General features: G+C 39.5%; 1 protein-coding gene across 6 annotated transcripts in view; it reads left to right on the forward strand.

The window, feature by feature from the left end:
• Positions 1-2,081: 2,081 nt before the first annotated feature.
• LOC117004642 (myelin basic protein) overlaps positions 2,082-19,599 on the forward strand; it is an 82,479-nt gene continuing 64,961 nt past the window's right edge. For all 6 annotated transcript variants that reach the window (XM_033075625.1, XM_033075800.1, XM_033075713.1 and 3 more), the window contains exon 1: positions 2,082-2,150. In XM_033075625.1, the coding sequence (XP_032931516.1) occupies positions 2,100-2,150 (51 nt within the window). In that variant the 5' untranslated portion in view covers positions 2,082-2,099. The remainder of the gene's footprint in view (positions 2,151-19,599) is intronic.

Here is a 19,599-nt window from a genome sequence, read left to right on the forward strand (position 1 = left end):
TAATCTTGTATGCAATAGATAGTGCTTGCTTGCAACATCTCCACTTCAGCAATAAATTACAGTAGTTTCACGAATACAAGCTGCACGGAGTATAAGCCGCACTTGCGGTGCCTCGACAATGTTGCTGTCTTTGTCAATAGATAAGCTGCACCCCGAATATTAGCCGCACTTTCGTTCGCAGCGAGAATCCGTGCGCAGCTTTCACAAATTGGCCAATTAGTAACAGGATCGCGGCATAGCGGGCTTTACTGGCTCGGGGCGGGGCCAGGAAGGCTCGGCCCGCTCATGGTTGCCGACGGGGCCGGCTGGGTGGTGCTGCAGCCGCCGCCGGGCTCACTGGCCCCCCTCTCCCGTCAGCACTGCCCCGCTGCCGCGTTTGCTCGCCCGGCCGGCAGGGCTGCCGCCGCTGCCAGGCTCTGCCGGTGGGGCGGCCGCCGCCAGGCTCGCCGGCCGCCCCCTCCCGTCTGCACCGCCGCCGCGTTTCCTCGCCCTGGCCGGCACTGCAGGCCCCCGCACCGCCGGGCTCCCCCACACTGCTGGCCCCGATTCTGCTGGGCTTCCTCCGCTGCCAGGCAGCCCCACCCGCCGGGCTTCCTGCTTCTGCCATGCTCCCCTGCACTGCTAGCCCCAGTTCTCCCGGGCTCCCCCGCCCTGCTGGCTCAGGCTCAGCCCCCCGCCCCCCACACTGCTGACCCCACCTCTGCCAGGCTTTCCCACCTCAGCCGGGGCCGGCCGGGCTCCAGCTTGGCTTGGGGCTGCCGCGGGCTCTCACTTCCGTGTTGGCAGCTTTTAGAATATTGTTCATGTATTAGCCACCCTCGAATATTAGCCGCACTTCCGGGTTTCCACCAAACTTTTGGTCAAATTGGTGCGGCTTGTATTCGTGAAATTACTGTATATTTTGAGTGCATTTACTGACTTTGGATGTTTTTTATTTTGTGAGACCTTGGAAATGGACTTTTGTGAGGAATTATTTAACTGAACACAGTGATAACATGGAACTTAGAGCACATTGAATTCAGTGAATTGCCAAGTGAGCACTGTTGACCCTCAAAATTTGAAATTTATCACTGGGGGTTGGGTGGGGATGGTGAAATGTGCATGTAAATAAAACTGTCAGTCTCCCCAAAAGTTGAAGTAGAGATACAAAATAAGATTGATTACTTATGAGTATCCATCACAGATAGGTACTTTGTCAAAAGCAAAGTTTCTGTCTTCAGAATCCTTTTATGCACAAATCAGTGTGTGTAACTGGAGTTTTAACAATATGTGAGTTTATATAGGCTATTGCTTTACTTCATATACATAATTTTAAGTTTCATTACTTCAAATGTTGTGATGCACTGCATTCAAATAATCTCAAGGTAGCAGCTGCAAGATCTTATGCATACACCTGCTTCTGTGACAAGAAATATGTGGCACAACCACAAGTGTGCTCTAAAGCTGAAATTTGAGTGTTGTGGTTTAACCTACATAAGCTCTGTTGGAGCTGAGATAGGACAGGATGAGCCAGAAAATACAAAGAAGGAGTTGGCATTACTTTCTAATTTGATCATCGTGAAAGCAGAGCTGTAAACATGTTCTAACCTCCACAGCAAATTATTAGCAGTTAGTGTGGTGCTTTTTTGACTAATTGCTGTTTATATAATGGTAAATGTGAATTCAAAAGAACTTACTTGAACTTCTGTAGAAGTTTGTACTTACAAGTTGTTTCATACATACTACACTGTTTGTTATTAAAAATATCAAAAGACAGGGCCTCTGCCTAATTTCTAATCTAGTTTTGTTTTATGTGCAAATTTCAAAAAGAGCATTTTTGCCCTCTCTTTTATGTCTTTTTTTTTTTTTTAATAGAAGTAGGAAAGCTTTCTGATATTGCTTAAACATGCAAAATAGACCAGAAAAACAGGGTTTTTTTGTTTTTTTCCTTAGGATCTTTAGCAGATCTTACATTGGATTGTAAAATTCTCAATGTATGTGAAAAATTTCTTTGTTGTGTGTCAGATTAAAAATTAATTTTTGTTTCTTTACAAATGTATTGTTTTCTAAAATGTTGTTTTGATTTTATCTTTTCAGAATTTAAAGTTTGGTGATCCATCATGGGGAACCATTCAGGAAAACGAGAGCATAGCACTGAGAAGTCAACCAAGGTAAGTGTAGAAAATTGAAAAGAGAGTGCCACTTGTGAAATATGTATTCTGTGAAATAGGGGGTTTTTAGGACACTAACAGATCACTGTTATCATTACAATTTTGTATTTTACACTGTAAAATGGCTGTGTTTTTGAAAGACTGTCCTATGAGATGCGGCCAAATGAAGATGTTGTTGCGCTGCATTTAGTGAGAGATGTGATGTTTGGTCCACAGCTGATAATAATCTTCTCAGTCATGGTGGAAATGAATGAAAGGGACTTAGAAATGATACGGTAAAATTTTTTTGAAGAGTCATGAGCAGAGTTATGTTCTGCGTGTTGACAGTTTTTCATTTGGGCAATAAAATTGGCTTAATCCATAAGAGGCATTATGAAGAAATAGGTAAAATAAGTGGCTTTTAAAGGACAAGATTGTCAGTCCAAGGAGATACAGCTTTAAAAATCTTCTCCCTAGAGGAAAAGAAAAAGAGAGAACTGTCAAAATGTTCATTAGAAGTTAGTATTTGATTCCTAAGCATCTGCTGACACTGTTGTGCATTCTGCACTTAAAGTGGTATTCTGTTTGCCTTGTGATAATATATTGTTTATTTGTTTTTCCATGTTGTACAGAAGAGATTTCACACATCTTAAAACAGAACATCTTTCTCTATATATTTATATGTTAAAAAAACCTCACTGCTTGTTGCTAACTATTTCTATCTTCTCTCCACACATCCTCATCCAAAAATAACTGTTTACAGTCTAAGCCCACACTGTATAATGCTCTTGCCCTTTGCATTGGACATAAGATGTAAACATATATTTCTGGGCTTTATCTGGAACAATGTGGGTATTTTGCTTTGCTGTGGCAGATAAGCAGCTATTCCCAAAAGGTATACAAACTAGAACTCATACAGTTTTTAGTTCCTTGCCATCTCCTTTAGGAAGATGCACACTGGAAAGAATAGGGACAAAACAGCAGGAACAGAAGACAGCTGGCTACATACGGTTTTGTGTTGGTGCAGTATTCTGCAAAATGCTTTTGTGGCCCAAAGTTTCGGTTTTCAGTACAAAAAACCAGTATGAATCCCAAGTTGCTGTCCTGTGGGGGTGGTCTTGCAGACTTGCCCTTTAGAAAACTCTGTTGTGCAACCAAGTCAAATGCACAACCGATACATTTAGCCAAATATTTTGATCCTTTCTCAGTAAGCATGTGAGATACTGAAGGTGTGATACATGAAGTTAACAGAGCTTGATAGGTTACTGATACCCCCTGCTTTGGTCTTTGAGGATAAAATTTGGTTAAAAAAACCACCTTGTGTCTTCTTTCCTGGTGTGGGATCACATGTGTTTGATGCACCTGGGTGGCAGGCGGGTGAGTTGTGGGGCACATCTGGCTTTGAAAAGCTAAAAATTTCTTCAAATTGTAGCAGTCTATGCAAGAGGTGCAAATTCTGTGGTGCTGAGTGAGAGTCAGGTGACCACGAGTCTGTACTTGGTATATGGGACAGGACTACAAGGAAATGGATTGCTGCAATTCTTTAAAATTCCTTCTTTTTCCTAATTAGTTCATGGAGAACACTTGATTCTTCAATGAAAATAAAATTTGTTTACCAAAGATGTTTTGTGAAGCAGGAACTTATTACTGTAGTAATATCTGCTGTCTTCACTCATCCTCCTAGAGGGTTGAAAAACCAAAGCACCAAACCCCTAAACTTTCCAAGTGGCAGTGCTTGATGAAAATCTCCCTTTATGCACAGAAATGTGCATGATCTCCCTTTATCTAAAACAGTAATCATGCCACAAGAAATTACAAGACCACAGATTTTAAATCAGAAAATATATGATTAAAGCACAACTATGGATTCCTTATAGTTAGTCATTCTTGATTCAGTTCTTTCAGGCAACATTAAATTTCTTAATGGTTGCATTAACTGAACCAATTTGTTTTGATTTTTTAAAATCTTTTTTTCAGAGTTGAAGTAGTTTTTTTTAATTGTTGTTCAATATTGCCATAGATTAGAACTGTTTTCCCACTAACCTTCTAGACCTGCTGAAGGCTTACAGAGACTACAGTGGAAATGCTGAACTGCATCTCCCCACTCACAGCAATAGAACTGCAACGAAAGAGGCAAACATGTCACCAAGGCTCTTTCTAAATTTCATTACTTTCACTCTTCAGGCTGTGTTTACTATAAGTCCTTTCCCAAAAGGTCCAAAGGAAAAATCATGATTTTAGGCAGCTTCTTTGAACCTTTGAGGTCACATTTACAGCCACTGAATCGCTCCTGGACTGGTAGAACATTTCTCCACAGAGCTATTTTGTGTGTAGTGACATTAAAGAGATTGTTGCCAACTGCAGCAATCACAGTTTTGGTTGTCCAGTGAATGTCTTCTAATCCAGCAATTACTTTGAGGTTGGTTTGGTGTTTTTTTGAGTTGACATCCAGCTTCACTTTCAGTAAATTTGTATATTTGAATTACAAAATTAGAAACAGACTTCTAGAAATAAATTACTCTTTGAAATGTCTAAGGTGACACTAATAGGCTTTCAAATTAGGAAATTTACAGAAGACATTAAGATGGCTTCCCATGCTGTGACACTTCTTCCAAATATTGTTCATCTCTTGATATATAAATATGGCAAGCCGCAGTGATTACTTAATAAATAATAAGATTCTGTGAAATTAAGTGAGTGCTTTGAAAAATATTTGACCTAAATAATGTGGAGGAGAATTTTAAAAACCCTTCTGTTTCACTCACAGCAATAGCATACACCACCTCATTTCTATGGGATTTCTTTTTTGTGTGTTTAATGGACTGCATTTTTTTGAGTTTTGTAAGATATAAAAAAATTCCTCAATTAACCCATCATTTTATCTTTTATTTTTACTTTGAATGGTACTAGACATTGCATTTGCTTAATGTGTTTGTAAATGTTTAAGTATTTATTTTGTTTACTTTCTTCTTAGTGTTAATACTTGAGTTTGAACTTTCCATAGATGTATCTAAGAACAACAATAACAAAAAGAATGGGCTGTCAAGCACATTATTGCCATCCCAAAATCTTTGAACTTTCTTGCTATCTGTCAAAACTAGCCCTTAATGTCATTGATTGTTCAGGAATAGGGGTTTGGAAAGAAGGTTTCTGGCATTGTCCCACTTATTCCACAGCAACTTCCAAAAGCACCTGGTCCAAGCAACCTGGTTTCCATGGCCACATGGTACTGTGGGGAGCTGGAAACCAAGCTTGTGACCTATAATGAAAGATCAAAACCCACTGCACTGCCATGTCCAGGGATTGCTCAGAAATTTATACAGGACTGGGACATGTTAGATTATGGGAAATGCTGGATTATCTGCCTGGTTCATGTCCTTTAGGTAATTGGGGTGTGCTGTGAAAAACAGCAAGGAACCAAACCCAGTTGCCACTTTTGGTACTCAGTTCTGAAATGCCTTGGGAGATGTAATTGCAGGCCAAAACTGAAAACAGACATAGTGATGATAAGGCATTCAGTCTGCATTTTAATGTTTTCTTTGAACTAAAAATAATCTGTTAGTAATGACCAAGTCTTGCTGGTCATTACTGGTCTCGCTTAGGAAAAGATCTTGCCTTTAATTGTCCTGTGTTATGTACCTAGATTCTATAATGTGTTTTGCAGTGGCTGATTTGATATAACTTTAATAAACTGACTGGTTCTCAGTGTTTAAGGAGAGCTCAGTGTAACTAGTTCAAGCTAAATTGCTTCAGTGAACATGTATCAGTAAATCAGATGGTTTCTGTGCTGCCGAGATTCTATTTTCTCTCCTCTTTTTTCCCCCCAATTGCCTTGCTAATGTTCGGAAATTTGCACCCAATGTAAGGCTGCAGTCTGGTAACACTGATGGAAAATTTTCTCTCTTTATGGTGAAAGGGAGCTGAAATTCTGAAGATGACTGGCACATGATGGTAGTTGAACTGTTCATCTCATATATGCTCAACGACCTGCAAGCATAAAAGCTTTCACTACCTCTCATGGCTTAGGCTGCTTACAGACCTGAGCTGTGGTTATGCCAGGTGCTTCCTCTTGTTATGCATCATAAATTATCAAAAAAGGAAAAAGCAGACGAAATACTTTTTACTTGCTTAGTTAATTCCTCTGAAGTGTTATTTTCATAAGATAAAACTCTATTTTTTAGTACATTCAGTTTGAGAGATACGTGGCATACAGATTGTATGGGTTTTGAAGTCTGAGGTGCAAGTCTTATTACCATAAAAAATTAATCATGAAGAGTTTTTACTTTTTTCTCCCAAACAATGTTGTATAGCATTTTAAAAAATTTCCAGTGTAATTGTGTATTTTCTCTGAGTTTTACTCTTTCCTGTAAAGCAGTAAAGAGCACAGGAACTCTTATGGTGTATTCTTTGCAATTTGATGGATTGATTAACAGTCCCCCTTCAGCCAGTATGTTTTCTGAAGGCAAGTGAAAAGGAGAAAAAACTTTAAAATGTTGGAAGTGCCAGTGTTTTCTGTGAGAGATTTGATGAGCATTTTCACCAGTCAGTTTTACAAGTTAGATATGCTCTGTAGAATCCTTATGACCAACCGGTGTCTGGTTATGCTGGTGCCTGGCACAAAGAGCTGCTGCTTTTGGAAGAGGCAAATCTGCTTCAAGGGTGTGATGGGAAGTTCTGGGCAGTCAGGTTCAGCAATGCCAGTTGAATTTGATAGATGTCTGTTTTCCTCATTTTCTACCATCAGCCTAGCTTTGCCCTTGAGCAAATCCTCATGTGCTCACTCTGTCTTCCTATTTCATTTCCCAGCCTTCCCTGCTGTCTAACTGGATGGTTTGCTGGGACAGATGCAATGTCATTCTGTATTAACAGTAGTGCTTGGAGACCTTGAGTGGAACCTTCAGGCACTAATGTGCTTCTGCTGGTGAGATGATACCATAGTGATACAGAAATGACGGTACTGTTTGAAACCTCTGAGAATGCCAAGCATGAAGTAGCTGTGACGTCTGTCCTCAAAAATTAACCTTAACACCAGCGCTCACTATGGTATCAGAAATCTGTGTTAATGTTTCAGTGGGCAAATAGTTCTACTACAAAGTTTAAAGGAACAACTTGTGTCTAAATCTAAATTATGTGTTTCAATACTTGACTGTTCATTAAACTCTTTGGGTGCTGCATTTAGTATAGTCAATTGTAGCTGCAGTAATTAATCTTCCTCATGTCTAAAATAGCAAGCTCGTCAAAATTTTGTGAGGATGATAAATTGTCCCTGAATTGAAGCTGATATTCCTACATTTCCATGTTTCCCTTTGTTGCACACGAAGGCTGCTGAAGGTACTGTGTTCTGCTGTGCAAGGAATGGGTGGAAAAGTTAAAGGTGAGAGGCAAGGCAGGTGCAAGTTCTGGCCCTGCCACAGCACCCACTGCTGATGTTGAAGGAGTTGCCTGAATTGTGTAACCATGGCAGTATACCACTAGATTTGTGTTTCAGTGAAAAAGTGAGTAAATGTGTGGGCAATGGTTGTATTAAATAAGTTGTAAGTATGTTTTTCTGTTGTGCATGCAATGGCTAAGTCCTAGTGCTTCTTGGTTTGGGTCTTGAGCTGGTTAAGGCTGCAGGGGTGTAAAAGGAAGAGGTGCAGTCGCTGTGGTTTTGGCTGGGGAGGAGGTAGGGTCTTAGAATTTGTTCTCCCACCCTCAACCTGCAGAACTGACTAAAAGAGAGAAGTGCACTCTTTGCTTTTTTAAGGTCTTGTGCTTGAGAGGCCATATTTTTGTGGTAGTTTTCTACAGTTCCCTCCTTGTTAGCTTTGATGCAGAACTAGATAAATGTCCTGTCAAATGAGTTTAATACCAGTGCCACTTAAATTAGCAGGGAGCTGGAAGAGCAGGGGTGTAATGCAGGAGGCATTCTTTGTGAACTCTCTGTGAACTGTTCTAGCTGCTGAGATGCCTTTTCTAAACCAGCCCATGCTTCAGCCTGAGAACATGTTTTTCAGTGTTTCGGCACTTTCATGCCATAAAAATGAAGGGAAAGGTGTTGATATTTTGTATCTTGAGAAGGAGCAGTGTCTTCCTTCCTCTGTTGTGCTGGTCCTGGATCAGTGTGCTGCAGTAATGCCGTATTGCCCGCTCTGAAATTGGGTCAGATGAAAATTCTAGTTTGTTACTTTGACCTTGATTATATTTGAGAAGAGCTTAAAAGCTCTTCTGCTGTAACGTGTTACCTTAAGATGCAGCTATAGCTTTGAAATAAGTTGTGGTGAAATGTATTCGCCCTTTTGGAGAAATGGCCAAGCTTTACCTCTGGGTATCCGGTGTCAAACCACAGTGGAATCTCCAGTGCCTAAGACAGTGACTGACAAACCTGCCCTGTAGCACTTACTGAAGTATTAAAACCTGTTAAAAGTGTATTTTAAAGTTTGTTCTCATCTTTTTCCTCCTAGTGCTACTTGGGTGGCGTTTGATGCTCCTGGGCAGCAGCTGTGAGAAGAGTTCTGAAGCCGTGTTTTAATTCTCAGTTTCTCACAGTTGTATTTCTGATAATGCTACTGAATGTGCAGATAGGGTACTTGTATGACATAGTTTTACACCATGCATCAGTACAAAGTCAAAACACTCAGATCTGATGTTAAATATTCTGCCATGAGAAAAGAGGGCTCTGCATTAAGCTGACTTTTGAATTTTGCTCTAATTTGTGAATTCAGCAAGTGTGTAATGGACATCAGAAGGAAAAGGTTGTAGGGCTTTCCCATGCAAAGTATTGCTGACAGTAACTTCTTTTTGCACTTTAGGAGTTGAATTTCTTGAGTAATTGGAGCTATTTGTACAGTGAATAAATTTAACTTGTCTGCAGCTACAGTTCAAAAATTGATTTTTCCACTTCGAGCAGAAATGCCACAGAAAGCTTTTCCTTTTTATTTAACTTTTTCAGGCTGTCTACTTTGAGTCAGTGGAAATACTTTGGTAACATTTGCTAGGGGTGAAAAAAAAGGTTTTTGTAAAAGGAAATTGAAAAACTTTTAAGCAGAATAATATAATGTTGGTCTTGATTGCTGAGATAAGATTCACTCTTAAAAACAATGTGATCTTTCAGTGCAGCATGCAGTGGATGTGGCCCTAAAGATACCAAAATTTGCATAGAGCTGAAAGCCACAAGATACATGCCAGTTACCTCGCATGATTAAAGAGACTTCCGAGCATCAATTGCAATCAAGAAGAGGCAATAAAGGAAATCTTGCATTTTTGTCACAGTGCCACAGAGTGATGTTCAGGCTGGTGTGGCTGGACTAAGAATTGAGAGCTGAATTTAGGGAGCCCTGAGGGCACTCAGCTTGCTCAGAACTGTAGGTAGCTCAAAAATCATTGAAAGGACCCAAGAGACCCAGAAATCTTAGCAACTCTGTCACCAATGAGATGTATCTTCATGCAGGCACTTATCAAAAAACAGTCACCATTTCTGGATCCTGTTTTCCTGTTCAGTGTAAGAGCTTCAGGAATGGATTCACTCTTTGGTGGTGCATACGTTTTCAGATGAATCATGGAAATACCAAGACACTGGAGATGTTTTGATTAAAAACAAATTGAGACTGTGACGTTGAAATCTGAGTCATTTGGGGTTTTTCTTGTTTCGGTTTTGTGGTCATAGCTAACTTAGCTGTCTAGCTCTTTCCTTTATCTCCCTTTTACTTCTTTCACCCAGTTTCTTCCTGCTTGCTACTTTCTGCCAGCGCCTCTGATGCAATCAAAATGCATTGCTTTGATTTTTCTGAGGTATTAGAAGTAATATTTAGCTGCTAACAGTGTTCAGAAACAGTGAAGAGATGGCCAGCTAACAGGCAGTCTGATCAGGAATGTGTGAACACCATAGAAGAAAACAGAAAATTTGCACCTTTCTGACAACACATATCCACTGGAATAATTACTTTCTTTTCAAACCAGTTCTCGTGTTATAATATGACTTTCTGCATCCTTCCCAGCTTACCACATTGCTTTACAAAACAATCCAATAATGCCATTGCCAATATTTGAAAGCTGAAAATCAAAGCAGTATTCTGATCTTTTTGACCAACTATCATTATCACTTATATCCTGTTTTGTCACAAACTTGTTTTGGATTTTTGCATTTACACCTTGTACCTGTTAAAAAGTTTGTTATATACAGCAAATGTAAGAACTTCTGTGAAGTCCTTTTGGGGAAATGTGGCTAAAATTTTGTCAGTGTGAAGTGAAACTGCAAAATACTTTAAATCCCACTTCTGTTTCTTTTGTGCACGTATATGGAAGCATGCACTCTCCATATTGGAAAAAGTACAAGTGTATATTTTAAAAAATATTTGTATATAAATGCAAGTATATATTCAGGTATTGATACTGTGCTTCTTTCCCCGTATGGCTGCAGATCTGCTCCTGTATTAGTTTCAAAATGCAAGAGCAGTAGTCTTTCACTCTGGGGAGTCTGACTATTCATTCTGATCTTTCCTGTGAACTACAGACTAAATGTTCTCTTAGTGTTGAGCCAAAGCTTTCTGCTGCAGATGAAACTTGCCTTATGCCACACAGTGATAAAGCCTGAATAATCAGTACTTTTTTTCTTTTAGGCTCTTGTCTGAAATTCCAGACAATTCTGGGGTTTTGAGACTTGGAAGATGAAAGATGGTGCATGTAAGACTCAGAATCTCAAGTCAGTGCCTGTAACAGTTGAGAAATAATTGTATGCAATAAAATATATTGATTATATTTCAATACTTCATATGTATTGATTTAAAATTAAATATCTTGAATATATGTAGCCAATCTATATTACGAGTATAAATAAATATATCTTTGTGTTATAGGAGAGGCTTCAGAGCTCACAGTAGGTGAGACCACTGCATAAAGTAGTAACTGTTTTGTCTTTGGTGCACTACTGCACACAAAACTGAGTGTGTTTGGGACGATTGACATTATTTCTGAAGCGTGGTCACATGAGATGAGATTCTAGGTCAAGGCTGCACACAGTGTTATATTTTTGTGCTGAAATAAATAACTTGTCATGTGCTGCAGGATACTTGCTGATCGAAACTTGCTGAGAGGAGCTCTTCTCCTGTGGTGGGGTGCTAATCTTCAGTTTCCTTCAGAACTGTATCTGTGTTTGGAGAAAACCTATGTTATATTTTAGTTGAGATGGATCTGAACTACTGTAATCCATTACATTCAGATTGACTTAAGTGAAGCATGTGTGTTTGTAGGTGCTGACAATGTGTCCTGAACATTCAGCTTTAGGATTCTTGTACTTGACAAATTAATTTTAATGTTGATATTTTGTTTCTACAATACAATATTTTAAAAAAAATCAAAATAAAAGGTTTTTCTCTATATGCGCTACAACTAATTTCTTGCCATATAACTAAGGGTATTGGCAAAAAAAAAATAGGTGAAATACCTCATAAAAATTAAGCTTTGATAGTTTTCCTCTTGTTTTGACCTCAGTGTTATGTGTTCTACTTTCCTGCAGTCTTCTCAGGAAGGGAAGGAACAGAACTACATTCAGGAGTCTCTTCAATATACCTTTTCTGTCTGTTGTCTTCTTTTCCTTTCCAGTGGCATTTTGTCTATTATTTTTTATTTTTTATTATTGTTATATTATGCTGTGCTACTTAGTTCTTATAGGAATTGACAAAACTGTATAAAAAAATGAAAGTTTTATGGAGCCTGTGGGAAAGGAGGCCGGAAGATCCCTGTGCCTTGGATGTGTTCAGTTGGGATGGGGAGCTCTGGGTTTTAATACCCTCTCAGTAGATTGTGTGGGTGTCTTGGCTGGTGACTTTAAGTACAAGAACAACCAGTGGAGCAAGGGATATGTCTGCCTTTGGCAAGGGATGCTGAGATCTTCCAGGCATCAGATTCTGCTCTGGGGTTTTGCAGAGTTCAGAATGCCATAGCATAATGCAGTTAATGCTGTAATAATGTAATACTCTGTTGCAGCTGTTGAGTCACCTGATTATGGGAGAATAAAGGGTTTATGGCATTTCGGAAGCCCGTAGGGCTTGGCACCTAGACTTTGTATCAGCTACATTGCATGTCTTTGATAATTTCTGATGATGTCTCTTGCTGCTATATGTAAGGGACAGGAGGGACCCTCTGAACATGCCTCGCTCCACCAGGTGCAGGCATGGATCCCTTGGCTTGGATCCCAGCTTTGAGCTCTGGTCTCAGCAGATGACAAGTTGTTCTGGGTTCTGCCCCATGGGCTTGCTTTAACCAATTAGGCTGCAATCCGTGGGCTGGCGCAGCAGGTGCAGAGCTGCTGTCTTTGTGCTGGAGCCAGATGGCCATTTAATTGTCCCAATCACTGAGCAAGACTTGGCCAAGTCTCTTGCTCAGCTCTCAATTCTGCTGCTGCACTGCCAGGTTGGGTCTTGTGGTCGTAAGAAATTGAGGAGTTCAGAGACAACTCTGAGCATCTGGACTCCTCTTAGTCGTGATACCATGTGGTTAGTTTTAAACCTCAGAATGGTTCGTAGCCTAACGTTGTTTTCCTAAAAGAAAGAAATTGCTTAATGCTTTCCTAAAGTTAAGATTTCTGACCTGATCTGACATATATTGCTTGTTACTAATATCGAGGTGACAGGAAGAAAGCTTGGAGTAAGAACACTTATTTCAAAGGACTGATTCCCTGGGATTTTGCAAGGAGAACCTTGAATCTGTTGAGTTACCTCTTACCAGGACAAGAGCTGAGGGGAAGAATTTTGAGGGTTAAGAATATTTTGGTTTGCTAAAGTTGTCAAAATGCGGTTTTAGAATAACAATTTTTCATTGTTCAGCAGTAAGAAATTATTATTTGAATTATGCACTTAACGGGAAGTGTTAGACTTTAGGGCTTGTAAACTTGCTAAACAGAATTGCAAATTAAGTGTGTTTGGTTATCTATATACTTATACTTGGTTTAATAACTGCAAATAACTGTAACATCTTTAAATGAATGTATTTGTTTGTATGTAACTCAGTTGTTTTGTTGTCAAGATAATGCACTTTTATTATAGTAAATCATTTAAGAAGCTACAACTGAGGGGTGTTAGAGGCAAAGGGTGGGACTAAGAAGAGTAATGATAATTTGGAATGCTAGGGAATTGAATTAAAAAGATGGGTATTTCCAGCAGGCCACCTGTTTTTTGTTCAGTGCTAAAAAGGCAGTTTCTGGGTCTAAAGTGATTTGTAAAGAACCATGTTGATTCAAGCTGCTTGAGTTAGGCTGTCAGTCAAATTACAGGTAGTCAGTATATGGAAAGGATTGAATATATATGTTAATAAAATACAGCAATTTAAGCTTTTGTATTTAGAGTCAATGGGTTTTAATCTGCATTTATTTCAAGGTTTGTTTTTGGTTTTTTTTAATCCATCATGTTCCACCTGTTATGTTCAGTCCTGGATCTGATGCACACAGCTTTTTTTAGTATTGTTTTGACTGTGGCAGTACCAATTCTACCCAGAAGTTATGTAGCCTATGGATTATACTACCTCCAGGGGAGAAGGTGAAGAGCTTTGCATGTCTGTTGTGCTTATGTCTGCAGTTTCCATTGCACAGCACATGAATAATGCCAGAAAGTCTGCTCCTTCTTTATGATGAAACACCATCGAAAGAAGGGCAGTGCAAATAGCGTTTTGTTTACCCACAGGTTTCTCTCCAGTTAAATTCTCTGCCTAGAGAAGCAGTTGAAAATAGTTGGAGCAACTTTGTTTTACAGTTGCCCACATGACTCCTTTCATTCCTGCCTGCCTATAGAATCGGGGCATGGATTTTAGCCTTCGCCACACATATGCAGTGATGTAAAATTCTATTTATGTGCAGAGGGTTACTAAGTAACAGTTGCTGAGGGAAATGCAGTCTTTAACTGTGTGACGTCTGTGCACTTAAAATTCCCAGCCAAGTAGTGCATTAATATAGATTTTGCACGTTAATGCAATGGGACTTGCTGTGGGCAGTATGAGCAAAACCTTGGGAAAACAACAACAGTGTAGTTTAAGGAATTGTAATCTCTGCAGCCTGACCCTGTGGACAGGAGATGAAACCCAGTTTTTGCCCTTCTACCTCATCCTCTCCGTACCACGCCATAATTAAGGACCCTGACATATTTCATAGAATCACAGAATATCCTGAGTTGGAAGGCACCCACTGAGTCGCGCTGCTGGCCCTGCACAGGACATCCCCAACAATATCAGGCCGTGTGCCTGAAAGTGTTGTCCAGACATTTCTTGAGCTCCCTCAGGCTTGGTTCTGTCCAGTGCCACCTGCCCAAGTGAAGAACCTTCTCCTAATACCCAGCCTAAACCTGCTCTGACACAGCATCAGGCAATTCCCTTCAGTCCTGTCACTGATGGCCAGAGAAAAGAGAGTGGCTGCTTCATTTGCCAGCTTCCAGTCAATTGGGACCTTTCTAGACTCCCAAGACAGTTGAAAAATCATTGAGGGAGTCATGATGACATCAGGCAGCTTCTTGAGTGTCCTGGGATGAATCCCATCAGGCACCATAAACTTGACAGCATCCAGCTGAAGAAGCAAGTCCCTCACAGGTTCAGGTTGGCTGGGAGTTTATAATTCTTGCATTTGTGGTCCTCAACTTCACAGTTCTGGAGGTTCTGTTTTAAATATTTGTGTGTCTTTTTGTGTATTTTAATATTTGACATTTGTGTGTGTGCATTTGTATTTATATCTATCTATAGATAAAAAGGATTCCACATGTAATTGGTTCATTTTGCATGTGTGCCTTCCTTCAGGGGGAGGAAAGTTGAGTGGGAAAAAAACAAAAAAAGAGTTGGGATAGGTTGGGTGTTTATGATACAAGGAGAAATTCTCTTGAGCTGTGTCTCTCCTATTAACTCTGCTTCTAATTTTTCACAGTCTATCAGAGGATTTGTTTTTTCTAATGATTTTTTTTTCAGTAAATGTTACTTGAGAAAGGTCATATGTCTAGCCTTGAAAATGAGCTTTGGTATTGGAAAAGATTCTACTTAAATGATAACCTTTCCTTTAAATCACACCTAGCAGGACTTACTTGAACTGATAACCTTTATATGCTGAGAAAGATGATTTGTTGAACTTTCATGAAGTCTTACATCTTTTAAGTAATTTCACTATTACCAGGCTCCTTTTTGTCTGAAAATACTTGGAAACGAAGGTAACATGACCTTATCAGGCTGTGTGATTTGCTCACTGTGGTTTAAGGAGATCTTCATTTCAGTGAGATTCTTATGTTAATGATGTCACTACGTCAAAGTACATAAAAGATGAGCAAAAATAAAATTTATAATGAAGTACTATCACAGTCCTTTTATAAAAGTGTCATAAATATCTACTAGGCATATCTAGTCATTATTTTATTGTATTTTCATGACTTTTTTAGCTGAATCCAAGGATGTTATTTTTTGAACACTGAGAAATGCATCATAATGCCAGGAGTTGATTTTATGTTATTTACCTGGGCTCTTCAGTAACCAGCATTGTCACTGTCATGGGAATAGTACTGTACAAAATTTACTTTGTTTACTTACTTATGACAATTGTTTTTTAATTTATTTCTTTGTTCTTTCTATGCAAATTTAAAAAAAACAACCCAGCAAACCAAGCAAAACCAAACCTAGTGATACCATCTCTGTAAAAGTGTGTGTGTTTTCTGTTCCTGACATTGTAAAGTCTCTTCACATTTTTGATGGGGCATAATTCTCAAGTACTGTCTGACTGCATTTTTTGCCTGTGTTTGAGAGACAAACCCTCAGTATCTGAGGGGTTTTGTGGTCTTTCATGCAGTTCACTCATTTTGGTTTTGAGGCCAGAAACTCTTCCCTCTGGAGAGAAATCGATCCTGAATTCTTCATTGTTAGTCAAGCTGCTCTTTTTCTGTAACTCTTTGTGATCAGCTGTGGCTGCTCAAGTGGTTTTAAACTGGTGCGTTGGCCCCAGCTTTTCCCTCAGGAGGGAGTACCGAGTCTGAGCAAAGTATCTTTAGAGTCTACAGAATAAGCAAAACAGAACAAGGGGAGAAAACCTGTCACACAATTGACACATCTATTCTTCCAAAGCTTTTTCTTGTTGCTCCATAGGGGCTCATGTGTTTTTTTTTCCTCAAATGGCCAAGTTCAGGACAATTGGAGTTAAACCTGTTTGCTGATAGCACCTGCCTTTGCCATGTACTTCAGGAGCTGCTCATCTGTTCCAAACACTCTGTTATTCAGCCATTTATAGTTACTTAACTAAAATGGATGCAAAAAAAAATATATGGAACCTTTTCTGCAAAGCTACTTTCAGGTCATTTAGGCCCCTGCTGATCCTAGTGAATGGAGTTAACCCATTTCATCTGCAGAGTTTTGCATGTGCCTTTATTGGACTTAATGAGATTCTTGTCTCTTTACTGCTGTAACCTGTCAAGGTCCCTGTCTGAGGAGCACCTCTGCCTCTCTGTACTGACCAGTGCCTCAGTTTATCATTACCTGGGTTTTTAATAAAGACATTCAATGATATTGGTCTCAGTGCTGATCCCTGAGGGATGCTGCTGACTGACAGCTGCACTCTGCTGTTGACAGCCATCCTCTGAGCTTGGTGGTCCAACCAGTTACCCACCCCTAGTATTCCACCTACCCAGCCTTCATCTTCTTGGTTTGACTGGAAGGGCAGAGTGGCAGACTGTGGGAGGCTGGGTCATAGGCCATGCTGAAGGTGGGGGATGTGATGTCATGCTTTTCCCCTCCTAAACAAAACCAGTAATTTCATCACGGGAGGCTATCAGGGGTTAGTCAGACACCATTTGTCCTTGATAAATCCAAGCAAGCTGTTCCTACCTTCTATCCATGGGGAAAAATTACTATTAAAACTGTTATGTCATCTAAAGAAAGAAAAACAGCTAAGCATTTGAAATGCTGTGCATAAAGCATGTCTCTCATTTTACCAATGCATTATCACTCCTTCAGTGTTAATGCAGAGCTTTCTTTTGAGTACAGAATGTACCTACCTTTGACAGTCTTTTATCCTTCAGTAAAGTACTGCACTTCTGAATTCTTGACAAAAAAATACCTTCCAGGCAGCCTTCTTTCAGGGCAAATCCACATAAAAGAGAAATGAGGTGTGAAGTGCACTTTCTAATTGTATGATGATCCTTGATTTCTGGAAACCTTTCTAGAAAGATGGACAGTTGTCACAGTTACCAAGACTTGACAGATTGATAGCAGCCTGTATAGTGTAACAGAAAGTTAATACTGAGTGGTCACAGAAAAAAAGGCAATGCTGCCTGGCTGAGCTGTTGTTTGGGTTTTTGTTTGGTTGTTGTTGTTGTTTTGGGTTTGGTGGAGTTTCTTGGATTAGGTTTTTTGGTTGTTTGGTGTTGGGTTTTTTGTTTGTTTTTACAGGGCTTTTTTTTGTTAAATAGCTATAAAAGAGGAAAGATCTAAAAATTAGGCATGGGAGGAAAAGGTGGAAGTTGAAGAAGAGAACAAGTGTTCCTGCCTGGAGTTGGAGACATTCCCAGGCAGTGAATAGATATGCTTGCTGGTACAGCTTCATGCTCCCCCCCAGAGCCTAGGACTTGCACAGATAATGACTATAAATAGTGCAAAGTAGTGCTTATTTAAATCACCCCTTTTTCTTTTTCTTTTTCTTTTTCTTTTTCTTTTTCTTTTTCTTTTTCTTTTTCTTTTTCTTTTTCTTTTTCTTTTTCTTTTTCTTTTTCTTTTTCTTTTTCTTTTTCTTTTTCTTTTTCTTTTTCTTTTTCTTTTTCTTTTTCTTTTTCTTTTTCTTTTTCTTTTTTCTTTTTCTTAACATGTAGCTCTTGAATTTCAATGCATTATTTCTCCTGAAGATGTAGAGTTTTTTACTAGTACCACACTAATGAATCAAACTGAATCAGTAAATTGAATCATCTCTGTAGTGACCAGTGACAGGACCCAAGGTAATGGTCCTTCAGAAGTTGTGTCAGGGGAGGTTTAAGTTGGGTTTTAGAAAAAGGTTCCTCACCCAGAGGATGTTTGGGCACTGGAATGGACTCCCCAGGGAAGTGGTCACAGCACCAAGCCTGACAGAGCTCAAGGAGTGTTTGGACAATGCTCTCAGCACATAGTGTGACTCTGGGCCAGGAGTTGGGTGTGATGATCTTTGTGGGTCCCTTCCAACTCAGCATATTGAATGAGTCTGTGATCTTTTTAAATGAGAGTTTCTGTTTGCTTTTTGGCTCACCAAGTGATAAGCCTCACAAATTGTATTTCTGGTCTTACCCATTTCTCCTGTCTGTACATGCACATGAGTGTTTCAATGTTGTCCCTTCTGATATTTATTTACACAGGTATTAGAGAAAATGGACATTTATCTTACAGTCAATATAAAATTTATATTGCTTGATCTTTCTCAGGTTTAATTTCTTTGTTTGACTTTATATATTTGGAAAATGGTAGCTACAGCTGTTTAAAACAATACTGTCCCTGCAACAAGACAAGAAATATTCCTGAAGAACAGGATTGTGTACTGAGCAGATAAGGTCTTATTCAGTTACTAGATTAGCTGTTTGTGCTTTGTAGAAAGGTATGAGAGCATGCTTATGAACCTTTTGTTATGGAGCATATACCTTATCATATTGGCCATCTGAAGACACTTTGGATAGATCTTACTGACCATGGTCCTCTTTTTTTCAATGGTGTACAGAAATGGCAGCAATTAACTCCACAAGTAAACCTTCCCTAGTTCCAGGTGAGTAATAGTAGGTATTTGCTGATGAATCAGGTGTCCCCTGGGACTGAAGAAGCAGTGAGTGTGAGGTCTGAGTGAATCATTTCCTTGGGCTCTCAAGGTTTGTCTTACCACTAGTTCAGTGTGCTAAGCAGCAATACTTAACTTGAGGTGACTGTTTCTGAAAGTCAAGAACATGTTAAATTACTGATATATGGAGGAAAATGTAACAATTTAGCTGTACTCCTTGCATATGAAATCACCAATATCTGCTGGAAACTCACCGCATCATTTTATGGACTTTTGGAAAAACATTGATCAGATTGCATCTCTGACATACCCACATCTGCATGTCTAATGCACATCTGACTGTCTAATGCAGTCTGGGCTGCATTAGATTGTGAGTGTGCTCCAGAGGATGGCACCAGAATCTGGAGGTGTTTGTGCCACTAGTGTAACAAACCAGTAACAGAACCCAGTGAGGTCAGGCTCTGAGTGACAGCCCTTAAAATGCCTGGAACTCCAGTGTGATCAGATGCTCTGACTGAGTTTTCAGTATAGCAGTTGTGGGGCAACTCATGGAATTGGTTTCTGCTGTTCATTAACGTCCAGATTTCAGGATTTGTTGTTGTTTTCCCCCTCACAGAGGTCAATACAATTTGAATGCTAATTTAGACATTTTAAACAGGCTGAAAATAAATGATTAAAATGTCATCTCTCTGGGCATCTTTGGGTAAACAGTTGGGCTTGTTGTACTTTTTTCTAAAATATCTTGCCTCTTAGACT

This window comes from Catharus ustulatus, chromosome 1 (genome assembly GCF_009819885.2).
Source record: "Catharus ustulatus isolate bCatUst1 chromosome 1, bCatUst1.pri.v2, whole genome shotgun sequence".
NCBI classification, from domain to species: domain Eukaryota; kingdom Metazoa; phylum Chordata; class Aves; order Passeriformes; family Turdidae; genus Catharus; species Catharus ustulatus.